Source organism: Physcomitrium patens, chromosome 20, assembly GCF_059467195.1.
Source record: "Physcomitrium patens ecotype Gransden chromosome 20, ASM5946719v1, whole genome shotgun sequence".
Taxonomy (NCBI): domain Eukaryota; kingdom Viridiplantae; phylum Streptophyta; class Bryopsida; order Funariales; family Funariaceae; genus Physcomitrium; species Physcomitrium patens.
In genome coordinates, this window is record NC_143429.1 from 15,860,548 (window position 1) to 15,873,390 (window position 12,843).

Sequence of the window (12,843 nt, forward strand, 5' to 3'; positions counted from 1 at the left end):
TGTTTAATTGAAATTTGATAGCAATCGGATGTTGTCAGGGAAGTGGATGGCAGCAGTGGAGCGAACTTTTCACTGATTTAACGTGTTGCCGATTTTTGGTCTATTTGAGTGAAATTACTCGATTTTGGCTAGCTGGAAAGACGAATCTGTACACCGCTAGGAAATTTCCTCGTTGACCTCGAACAGTTCTGCTTCTGAGAAGGATCTGAGGTTCTGGATTGTATGGTCGTTGACCTTGACCCACGGAGGAAGTTGAAGCCCCCAGTCTAGGCTTTTGCTTGTGCAAGCGTGAGAAGTCGCCGCACGCGGACAATCGGGACCCTCAGTGTCTGCAATCGCGGTACAGAAAAGCCTTTCCACTTCGAAATTGGGCAAAAATTTGCCGAGATTGTTCTTCTTCACTACTAGAGCTAAGCTGTGTCCATTTTGGCTGATCAACTTCAAGGTTTGATGGATTTCATGGCCAGGGGTCATTGACATGAGTTGAGGAATCTAGCTCCATCTGCCTCAGGGTTGCTGCGACAAATGCCTGGAGAGCGAGGATAAGGGCACCAATATCCGTCACTTTGAACAGTAAATTTGGTTGTTGCTTTCAAAAGCATGTAGATACTGTGTACAAGCGTATCGTGCGGAGATTTGAAAAGTTGAAAATACTTACATGGAAATCTGTATATATTGCAGTCACATACATACATGATGTGTAATTTCCGTCGCTAATACATCGGACGATTTTGATGAGAAAAATAGAAAAACTCGAGACCTTCCGAGGTCGTAAATGAACATAGGTTTAGAAAGTGCATTTCCAGCAAGACGTAGTCAGTGCATTCACTCCACTACTTTGCAAAACATATCTCACAGAAGCAGAGAATGATAATTCAACCACTATGTGCAGTTCACTCCATACAAGAAAGATAAAGGCACTAAAGTAACAAAACCACCAGCAGCGGCAGCAGTGAAAGAGATCGAAGATAAAGATAGAGAAGAAATATGTATATTAATAATAACATGTATATATAGAAAATGAATAAAGACGGCAGTGAAGAGCGGAGACAAAGCGGAATGATGCTATAATCAGTGCCCATGAGCCTCACCCAGCGTTGGCTTTGGCGTTGGCGGATGGAAGAGTTGTGGCGCGCTGGATTGTCACGCGTGGGCACGCGCAGTGGCACAGCCGAGCTGGGTAGCTTAGTTGCACCATGGACTATCTGCGTGCCGGGGAGCGGCCAGCACGTGCTGGCCCCACTGGAGCGTGTATATTGGCTGCACGGCCTTGGCAACCGCTGCTGGTACCTCTCCTGGCCTGTTCTAATATGAGATCCTATAAAATGCGCTTCGTGAGATGGAAATTCCACTGGCCTGGTGCCAATCCGTATGGAGATTGTACAAGTGAAGGTACTCTGAAAGCTGGACTGATTTCGGCCGCGGCAGTTGTGGTTTGTCAGCACCGGGAACAGGAGGGACGTCACTTGCAGGTACCGTTGATGGATCCCAGCTCTACGTGCAAAGAGCTTTCTGACGGTGTCGCAGAAGTATATCCAGTCGTCCACATCATTAATGTTGTACATGAGATGCTGTTGCGTTCATTATTGAGGACATGAGCTCACTGGTCTTGAACCAGGCGTGTAATGCCAGTGACCTGTTTTGGTTCAGCAGTCAGGGTGCTCGTTTTGCTGCGAACTCTTCTCTAATTGAACTTGTAAGGTCAACAGTACGTTAAGTGTTGAACACCAGGGGTTGAATCGAGAACTTTAGCTTTTAAACTTTTCGGTCCTTTGAGAGACCATCATGATTCCAGTAGCATAGTGGAGATCTTTACTGGGTAAGAGTTTGTAGAGGGTGACCTTTAATTTTTTAAAAAAGGTGCTCATGGGTTGGATGTTGGCTTAAAAAACTTGTGCGTGTGGTCTTGTTTTAGATGCAGTGAAAAACTGGTATCTCGCAGAAGCTAGCTTTCCCGAGCAGCAAAGAAGCGAGACACATTGTCTGTCGTTTTGCCCACTGCCGGTTTTCTTCGTAATTTAAGTCTTGATTTGCTGGAACTGTTCGAAATGTGTCAAACATTTCATCACGCAATTCCTTAGTAGCTATTTAAATCCATCGAAATTAATACGGTCATTACGACGAGAGATACTCGCAGCTGCGGCTGGTCGGTTGTACCAGAGACAGTGCTACCGCGTCGTGGTTAAACCCTAACATGTATACCCACGACTGTCTATCACATACAGTTGGGCATTCTGGAAACGTCTCATACTACGTTTTGCAATAATCTGATTTTTATGGTCTTAATTTTGATGTAATATGCAAGTACACTGAAAGTAGGTAGCTTGTAGATAATCCAGCTTTACCGAGCAGCGTAAACGTGAGGTACATTGTCTACCTTTTGCTCGCTGTTGGTTATCTTTGTGGACTAAGTCTCGATTTGATGCAATTGGTCGTAGCGTGTCTTAAAGTTTCGGAAACAGCCCGTTCGAGAATTGGCTCATGAATTGTTTTAAAACAATCTGATTTCAATGATTTTAATTTTAATATGCGTCCAATGAGAACTGTCCTCTTGCAATTTACATATTCTACGTCAAAAACATTTCTTTGCTGGAATTGTTTTGCATCGTGATTGTAGATTTAACATGTTGCCAATGCCCTGATGACATCTGAATCTGAAATTGAGCAGCTGTAGGTGCAACGATGGATTTTTTCCGGGTTTGCGTCTTGGTTCTAGCATGGACCTGTTGCCTTTTTCACCCGCGATTGGTCCTCGCCGATGCAGACGATTCCAATAGTACTAACTCAATCTGCCAGGCTATGGTGCCCTCCCCGAAGCTTGAAATGTTTGTTGATAAGTTGCCGAAACTCAGGAAAATTTCTTTTGCAAATGGCAAGAAGTTGACCATCGGAGTCTACAAAATCAAGCAGGTAAGACACAAAATTAGTGAATTTCACTCGCACTTTCAATTCACGCTCACATGTAGACCTTCAGCGTGCCCTCGAACTTCCAATGATCGATTCTGACAATTCCAAATCTATTGTTCAATCCACAGAAATTGCACAGAGACCTGCCACCGACAACGCTGTATGCATACGGCACAACGGCACGGACAGCCTCCTACCCGGGGCCAACCCTGGAGGCAATCCAGAATGTGACATCCCATATTCGCTGGGAGAATCACATTCATGATAAGGAGCACATGTTCACTGTTGATCCCACTGTAATGTGGGCCAATCCTAAGAAAGGGGGAGTTCCAATGGTCGTCCACCTTCACGGTGCCGAGACTGCGGCTGTATCTGATGGTTACCCTGACGCATGGTACACTGCCTTCGGAGATACGGGACACGCTTACACCACCAAGGATTACCAATATCCCAACCAGCAGTCACCCACCATGCTCTGGTATCATGACCACACGTTCGGCATCACGAGGCTGAACATCTTGTCTGGAATGGCTGGGCTCTACATCATCCGGCCGAAGGAGAAGCTGCCGGCATGGATACCTCACAAGAACTACGAGGTGACGCTCTTTCTGCAGGACAAGGCCTTGTACAATGACGGCAGAATCAACTTCCCCACCGTGGGACTGTCCCTGAGAAATCACCCTCACTGGTGCCCGGAGTATTTCGGCGACGTGATCCTCGTGAACGGCAAAGCATGGCCTTACCTCGTCGTCAAGCCTCGCAAGTACCGCTTCCGTCTCGTGAATGGTGGCAATGCGAGAGTTTTCGAGCTTTCTCTGAGCACCCACAAAACCGGCTTCATTCAAATTGGTACCGACGGAGGACTCCTCGAAAAGCCGATGTATGTGAGCAGCTTAATCGCTGCTCCAGCGGAGAGGCTGGACTTCATCATCGATTTCTCCCTTGTCGCCGGGGAAGACATTATTCTCAAAAACTCAGCACTTGTGCCCTATCCCGACGGGGATCCAGCGTTCACCCCTCCCAGCACTCAAAGCATCATGAAGTTCAAGGTAAAGAAGTTTGACAAAGACGATGCGCCGAACTCTCCAGCCATCCCTGCAATGCTCCGGAAGCCAGACCCCGTGATCAGCTTAGAAAATGCCACATGGAGAACAAACACGATGATCGAAATCGCCGACGAGGACGATTTTCCCACTGGTTCCCTCCTTTCCAACCTCACCTGGATGGACCCAGTGACCGATATCCCTTACCTCGGCTCCACCGAGATCTGGGAGTTCATCAATCTTACCCCAGACGCGCACCCCATGCACATCCACCTGATTAAATTCAAGGTGCTCAACATCCAACCCTTCAACCTCACACTCTACGAGGAGAAGGGCTGCCATCGCTTCGAGCACTCCTACCGCGGCCCGGGGAGCTGCATCACGGAGGACCCTGTGGAGCCCAAGGCGTACCACGCAGGATGGAAAGATACCGTGATTGCACTTCCTGGTTACATAACCAGGCTGGTGTTGCACTGGAGCCCGGAATACGGCGGCGAGTTCCCGTTCGACGCGACTGCAAAGCCTGGGTACCTCTGGCATTGCCACATCCTGGACCACGAGGATAACGACATGATGCGCCCTATTCAGATGCTGAGGAGATAGCGACCCCAGTGGCCTGATCGACGCGGTGTGAGCTGGGAAGAGGCAATGCATGTGTTTTGGTATCGATGTGTTCGTCGATGAGCTTGTTAGATAGACTTAGTTGTGTACATCACAAAAAGATATAAAAGAAAAAAGGCTGTGACTGGTGATCGCCAAAATCACTCAACCGTAATAAACTTCCCCTGTGGTCTACAATCACCGCAATCTACAATCACATCTGCTAGCGTTTCAGCCTTCAATCTGTCTTCGTCATACGCCGGCACCGTCACACCTGATCAGCGTCCAATCCATGTTCCTCTCTCCCAGAGATCCAGTGTCTGTATCGTGTATGGATTGTGTGCACTGTGTCTGTATTGTGTATGTATTGTGAATTCTCCACGTATACTGAAGAGACGGTGTACGTTCTAGCCATAAATTGATCGAGCTCCATCGCAGGGGTCTTCAGACTCTGGGTGGAGTATAGACAAAAGATTACACAAACTATCTCAGGAGCTTGAATATTAATTTGTTGCATATTATACATAGTTAATTCGGTTTGAATGAGGGAGGGGAAAACATTGAAGTTTAAACATTTTTGAAAAACATTCTTCATAATATTAGAGGTGGATTTTGATATCAATGGAACAAGTTTAGAGAAGTATATAAAAGATTTTTTTATACTAGTATACATCACATAGCAAGAGAAAAGATAGGAGCACACATAGTAAAAGGAAATACAGCATCATTTGATCACCTTTCAAACAAACTAAGTGTATTTCTTTCCCTACAACCACCTTGGTCTTTAAAATACTTAATGTGTAAAACATTTTTAAGAATAATATTGTTTGAGTAGAAGTCTAGAATATCTGGATAAATAAAGACGAAGAAGAAAATTTCAATGAAGACAAACATTTTATCAGATTTTAGAGGAGCTTTTGTACAGACAAAGTTTCTCGAAGGATATAAAATAAGTTGGAATGTAAGGAACAATTAGTAAAGGGCCAAACTCTACTCCATGAAAATCCTTGGTTATGTTTATATCAAAAAAGATTTGTAGTAGTTATTCCAATTAGTTAGGGACAAACAACTTTAGACCAAAGTAATTAAATTAAACAACATTTAAAGGTAAAAATTCTACAATTATTACAAAATTAAGTAAAAGTGTCTTAATTATTATTTCAATTTTTATAATGGGATACTTGACAAGCCAAAAATTAAAACAATAACAAAGTTTATGTCTAAAATTCTTAAGAAAAAAATGCCAAATTAATTAAATAGTGGCTTGTTAGATTATTAATCTCAGAAAAGTTAGAAGATGTTATTTTGAAAGGGATATAGGAAAAAAACCAAATGGCATAGATGGAATGATAATAAAACATTTCAAGTATTTTTGGAGTATATTATATTAATACAATCTCAATGTTATAAAATTTGATCTAAAAATAAATATATTTTCTCAAAATATTATTTGTAGAAATATTATCTAATTACAAAAAATAAGGAATGGAATATCTTATATAAATAAAGGCTTTTCATACCACTAAACTTTTCTTAAAATAAATATATAATTTTCTATTTTTTAAAAAATAATTTAATTATATAGAATTATATATATATATATATATATATATATATATATATATTATCTATTTGTTTTATTTTAGATAATATTTTGGTTATCCAAGAAACTATCTATTAGAAAAATGTCTTTTAAAACTATTCATAAAAATTTACCTAATTACTTATATTAAAATTAGACTTCTCAATAATTCTTAATAAAGTTTTATAGAAATTTCTATTTGAGGTATTATAAAAACTAGTTTTTTTTTTTTTTTTTTTTTTTTTTTTTTTCCTTCTTCTTTTACTTTTTTTCTTTACTTTTATTTCTATAATGAGATTATTATTAAGCAACATGGATGTCACAATCTTATGTAATAAAAATAAGGCAAAGAATTATTTTTACAAAAAAATAGAAGTCAAGAATGTTTATTGGTTCTCTATCTTTTTAATTTACCAACTCCTCTTGCTAAATAGATTATTATTAAGTTTCAACTACAAGAAGCTTAAATTAGATTTAAAAAAAAATAGATGTTGAAGATATCTATACATAAATCAAGAAAAATTTAGCCAGATTGTTCTAAGATCTTTTATTTTTAAAAATAATATTAATTTTTTAATTTTTTAATAAAATAAATAGATCTAATTCTAAAATTTGGATTACAATTGGTAAAATATGGCAATCTATGATTCAACAACTCTATTTATATATATTTTCTATAGACCTTTGGTACAATATGAAAAATATTATTTTAGTGAAACTCACACTATTTGTTTCTAAGAGATATTATTAATTCTATCAATTCTATAGAAGTTGTATTAAATATAAACAAATTTATGCAATATATACATAAATTTTAAAATCTAGAAGAAAAAATAATCAGAATTTTTAAAAAAGTCAAATTAGAGACAATTATAGAAAAGTCTAATAATAATTTTTAAACCATTTCAAAAGATTCTTTCTTCTAAATTGGTTCAAAATATTAGATATTTAACACCAAACAAATGGATTGAACTTTAGATTTATATGATACATTAATACTCTTCACTAGTCTCTAATTGCAAGAGGTAAATCTAATTCTAAACATTGATGTTTTTATTGTTTTATTACAACCATTTCACTTAAAAATTCTTTAGATAGGAATCTAGTCTCAAGTTTTCTCTTGCAATCAAAGAAAACATCCAATAAATGCATAATATTCTCTTTGTCTTTCTATTTACTTACAAATCCATGTATGGATGTAATTAAAATTAGACTTAGTCATTTAGTATTGATAAAAGAGTTGTCACCTTGAATGTGTACAAAAATTATAGGCTATAAAGTTAGTTATAAAGTTAGTTATATTTATTGCTAGGAATAAAAGATTTTGTTGTTTTGTCATTGTTTCAAGGAAATAGAATAAAAATTGGTATAATAAATTACTTTCTTTCTTCTGCATTTATTTGACATTGATATAGTAAAAAAAATATTTATCTTTTGTTCATTTTATTAAAAAAATATTCAAAAATATATATTTAAAAAAGAAATAAAAAGAGTCCAGAATTAATTAATATTTAATATTAATTAATATAATAAAATAAGAATAATTGATTTATCTATTTTTAATTATATATATTTCTGTATTTAATTATTTTCTTTAATATATTATATTTATAAGATATTTGAAGATGTTAAAAAACCCAACTATAAGATGTAGACATCTATAAGATAATATAAAATTAAAATTATAATTTAATATAATATTAAAATCTATTACATTTTATTTTATCAATAAAGATATATTTTCAAATATCTTATCATTTTTATAGAAGTTTCTATCTTAAGTAAAATGACTACAAAATATTTAGTTATTCCTTGAATTTTTTGTATGTAAGAGTGTGTTTTCTATATAATTCTTTGATAAATTCATATATGTTATAAAAAATCCTCAAAAGAATATTAAATTAATGAAAATCAAGCTCTTTATGGTTCTATACTATGTATTCTATAGTACACATCTATATATATATATATATATATATTTCTATACATTTGATACTATGTAGAGCATATTGCTTAAGAATTTATGTATGGGTAATTAATTTTGCTATTAAATTTTTTGATGATGGTTAGGATGGGTGGGTAAATTTAGTAAATATTTAGTTGAATTTAAAGATTTGTTAAAAAAATAGACGTCATTAATGCCCAAAGTTAATGTCAAAATATCACCTAACAAAAGAAAATAATAAGCATTCATCAACGTCTTGACAAGAACTAAATCCTACATGTCAGATGAAATCTCTACGGCACGTATCATTCATTCAAACTAGTTTTAAATTAACCAATACCAAAACAGAGTATGATTATCATCCGAATCATGCAGAAATTTCATTCATCCATTTTATTTATCCATATATTGATACGCGCATCATTGTTTTTGGTTGTATTCTTTGTTTACTGTTGTTGATGGAGATCTGGGTTCACTGAAGAATGGTGCAGTGTCTGCATGCTGTGTGTATGTTTCCAAGGATGGGTTGCTGCAGATTTGATCTTGATTGATTGAGCAAGCTCCCAGGATATATATTCCTTATGGGAAATTTTATGATAAAAAGGCTCTCTCTCTCTCTCTATATATATATATATATAAGTAAAAAGCCAGTTAGAAACATGATAGAAATTACATACGTAACAGCAAAAATTTCAGTAAAAAATAAGATCATTTTTAAAATACAAGCTTTTTTCATATCTTTACTTGTAATTTATATCATGGTTGTTCAATGATGAAAACATACAAAATGATTGATAAATTATTAATAAAAATTTCATTATAAAAGATTTCAAATATTAGGAATCTCTGTGTTATTACGATTGTTAAAAGATAATAACCTGGTTTTTAAATTTGTTGAAGGTATCATGTTTAAATTTCAAGGTTTTAACAGAAGTATATATATATATATTATGTTATTTTATTAGTGTCTTTTAACAAATGGGATCATGTTGTTTTCTAAAATAATTATACATCAATGTTCCATGTGCAGTTAAATTTATAAGTAGATATATACTTACTTTGATGCACATAATTACGTATAGTACCCATATTTCATCCCTTTGAACAGTCCATGATAAACCACTCGTACCTTGAATTTAGCCAATGAACATTTTGAGCAAAATAGTTTATCTTGATAACTATTAAATTTAACACTATAATGCTCATCATGACACCATATTATAATCATGTTGGCCATCCTGACAAAAGCCGGATTGATAACAACACTAAATCTCTAAAACCATCATCTAGCAAACTTGTCAGCACAAATTTTACAAAATCATCACATGAGCATGAAACAAACTTAACTATTCTATCGTAATTTGTTTTTTGTATAAAAGTCAAACATTTGCATTGAAACGGTGATCATTAACAAACAACACAATGCTTTCCAAGCAAGACATGGTTTCTGAACAACCTAAGAAACATCCATTTCATCTACTTTGATAGTATCTTACGATGTAATTGAAAGAATGAAAGAAAGAAACAACACTGCAATGCTTGCGAAATAGTGATAAATCACGCTTGATGTTGCCGAAATTGGAATTGCTTGAACTTCGACAGCTGAAAACAGCGACAGAAACTTATATTATATGCATAAGATTTAGCATGCACCGTGGACCTCAATCGCAGAGGTAAGCACCACCACCACAACAGGTGGCAAATGGGATTAGAGTCGCAGGTAGGTGGGATATCCGGATTAAACGAGGCAAGAGGCAACAATTCAAGGTAGTCGCGAAGATCAGGACCCGTCAACAAGTCGACAACGCAATTCAATCTGCAAATGGTATCTTGGTATTTCATAAAACGTCGACATGAACACACCGCAAACCTCAGTGGTCCGACTACGAGCTACATTGCATAGACATCAGTGCTCTACGATTTTTTCACTCCAGCAGCTGCAGCTCCTGCAGTCGGCCAACTCCCTAGACTCCGACACAAACATGCAGCTACGGAACTGCTCAACCTAAGCCATAAGATATTTGATCGAGTATCGGAGAGTCTTGGCTTGCTGACCATTGTGAACGAATCCACTTAGCTTCCAGGCACCAACCTCCCTGAACAGTAACCGATCAAATACAAAATCAGCACTAGGATACGAACAACTTGGGAAGGAAACGCATACTACATGATTGGAAGAGTCTCGGAGGAAATGCGAAGAAGGGGAGAGATTCCTGTACCCTGGCAGTAAAATCTCTGTTCGAATTTGATGCCGCACTTCTGGGGAATAGCAATAGCGGCACTCAGGTTGATTTTAAGTGCGACAGCCTCCTTGCTTGTGGCCAGTCTACACAAGCAGTCGATTGCGCTCTTCTGCTTTCTGGGCGGAAGAAATTGACGGATGGCATCGCAACAACGCTTGTCGGGCTTGACGCGGGGGTCCCTGCTAGCATTCAAGCAGGGCAAGAGGAGGTCGATGTCGCAGCCAGCTGCAGCAGTGGTGACGACCATCGCGGACGCCACGATAAGAACTAAACACATCGCAGCGACGATGCGGAGCTTCATGGTGCCGGCTAAAAGTTGGAACAGAACACTCTATATAAACAGAAGCACGATGCTAGAACCAGCTGCTGAAGAGGCATAGATGGGATGAGAAATGACGGGACCCGGCATGGGATTTATACCACGGACTCGCCGACGGATGCGCTGAATCATGCATGCAACGCCGCGACGTCAGCTGCTCGTTAAGATCTACAATCTGACCCTTCGAGTCCAGCATCCAGCTCTGAATCCTCACGTTCGTTTTTTGCTGTGTGGGTGTTGTTCACCGGACTGCGTGGATGCGTGCACGACCATAAGCACGAGGTGGGCTGCGATGTGATTCAGTGCAGTCGTTGACGTTGCGGAGCTGCGAATTGATTGAAAATTGCAGCTCCAGGAATTTGATCTGCTCGTCCCCCTCTCTTTGTTTTCCTCTTCCTGACGCAGTTGTTCACTTTCTCCGCCCTCACGTTTGCTGATTTAATTATTTTTATTTGTTTCATTTATGTTTGCCTTCCACTATCACTATTACTGCCACTTGGCTACGTCGTTGCTGACACATTGGATTGATACCCCCTTTGCAACTTGCTGGCGCGTCTGTTGTGCGTCTGCCACTTGGTGCCTTGTTGTACCGACTGGGTGCTTTGGTGTTGCAGATGTTTTGCATTACTAAGAAAAACAAGAAAGAAGGAAGGAATGCTTTTGATAGTTATTTATAGTTGTATTAGAGGGTTTCAAACATGGCACTATTGCAAAATCAAATAACTTGGATTTAGCACTTGATATTTCTAGAATGTCAAATCTAAAACATCACCATTTATATTTTATTACTTCTTAATATTATTTCATAATTCAAACTTTATTACCCCTTAGTATGGAGTCAAAAAGGGGAGAGAGCTGAGGCAAGCAACATGATTTTTGATATTTGACTTGTTCTTCTTTTGATATTTTGATTTCAAAATCATCGACCTCACAAGGTGGGTGATTTGGTGAAGTATCAAGTGATATTCCAAAATATCACAAAATACTTTGGATTTGCATCATAGGTGAAATATCATCCAAAAAGGTCATGTTTGAAACTCCTTATTGTATAGATGTCATAATGTTAAAAAATAGGCAAGAAAAAAAATAAAAAATATTTTTTAAATGATGTATATTGTTGATAACATTAGAAAGAATGTTTGCCTATTTAAAATCACTATTTAATGATGATTTTTTTTAAATAAAAAAAATTACATCTCAAATAAACATTAAGATGCATAGAATGTGGTTGACATTTAGTCTTTTGAATGAATATAAAATTAATTTTTATTACAAAATTTAGATTTATATAATTTCTTATATATCTTTTTTAAAATTTTATTTAATTTGAGCATGTAAAGTTTAAGATAGTATTTTTAATAATTAAAATATTATTATTAAGTTTGATTTATTTCCATTAAAGATATAAATCTTAGAAAACTAAAAGATCAATACACTCTTGTGTCACTCAAAAAGACTAAAGAATCACTCAAAGATGGTTTAATATTAAATGAGAATGGTTGTTAGTAAAGATAAGAAGACTAGAAAGTCTTGAAACAAGATTAAGGATTAGAAAGGCATTGACAAGAGTGAAGAAGGCTTCACTCTTATTGTCATGGATATATATTTATTGTAATTATTATTTAGGTAATATGAATAGGTAGAAGTAGGTAAAGATAGATTAAGTTCATAATATCTTCTAAACTACCTTCTTAGAAGCTTTATAGATGGTGCTTTGACTTTACATGTATTTGTAGTTGATTAATAGGTTAGAAATTTAGTTAACAAATTAACCACGTGCCATATATGTAAGTAGCTTATGAAACTAATTAACTATATGGCATCCATATAAAAAACTTGTCTTCCAATTTAAGCTATGTATTGTGCAAAGTCAACATGTTTTGGAGATTCTATTGAATATTGCCACATAGCTCCTAAATAGATAGTATATGTAGGGACAAGAATAAAGCCTTCTTCACACTTTTTTAATTCTTTTCTTGCTTCTAGTTTAATTTCTGAAGTCTATAGTTTTCTTGTCTTTTAGCAATAGCCATTCTAGTTTCCTTTTAATATACATACTTTCTTATTTCTATTTTTCCATATTTCTTTGAAAAAGTTTTACTTGTTTATTTGATTTCATTAAGTTCTTGTTCTTGACAGATTGACAATAGTATACTTAGAATATTAGAGCTTTATCTTTTCTTGATTAAGAATAGATTATTTCT

The 12,843-nt window shown here is 36.4% G+C and overlaps 2 protein-coding genes across 3 annotated transcripts; one reads left to right on the forward strand and one right to left on the reverse strand.

Annotated features, from left to right (window-relative positions):
• Positions 1–1,361: 1,361 nt before the first annotated feature.
• LOC112273318 (multicopper oxidase LPR1 homolog 1) lies at positions 1,362–4,767 on the forward strand. Of its 2 annotated transcripts, none has more exons than XM_024501956.3 (3): positions 1,362–1,472; positions 2,669–2,910; positions 3,036–4,767. In XM_024501956.3, exons 2-3 carry the CDS (start codon positions 2,683–2,685, stop codon positions 4,551–4,553), a joined length of 1,746 nt encoding a protein of 581 aa, XP_024357724.1. In that variant the 5' UTR covers positions 1,362–1,472; positions 2,669–2,682; the 3' UTR covers positions 4,554–4,767. The 2 variants fall into 2 exon arrangements, with proteins under 2 accessions (XP_024357724.1, XP_073385613.1); XM_073529512.2 differs by lacking the exon at positions 1,362–1,472 and adding an exon at positions 1,916–2,364.
• A 5,120-nt stretch (positions 4,768–9,887) lies between these two features.
• LOC112273142 (uncharacterized) lies at positions 9,888–10,696 on the reverse strand. Its single transcript, XM_024501605.3, has 2 exons — positions 10,297–10,696; positions 9,888–10,173 (listed from the first exon to the last, which is right to left on the reverse strand). Exons 1-2 carry the CDS (start codon positions 10,619–10,621, stop codon positions 10,151–10,153), a joined length of 348 nt encoding a protein of 115 aa, XP_024357373.1. The 5' UTR covers positions 10,622–10,696; the 3' UTR covers positions 9,888–10,150.
• Positions 10,697–12,843: the final 2,147 nt, after the last annotated feature.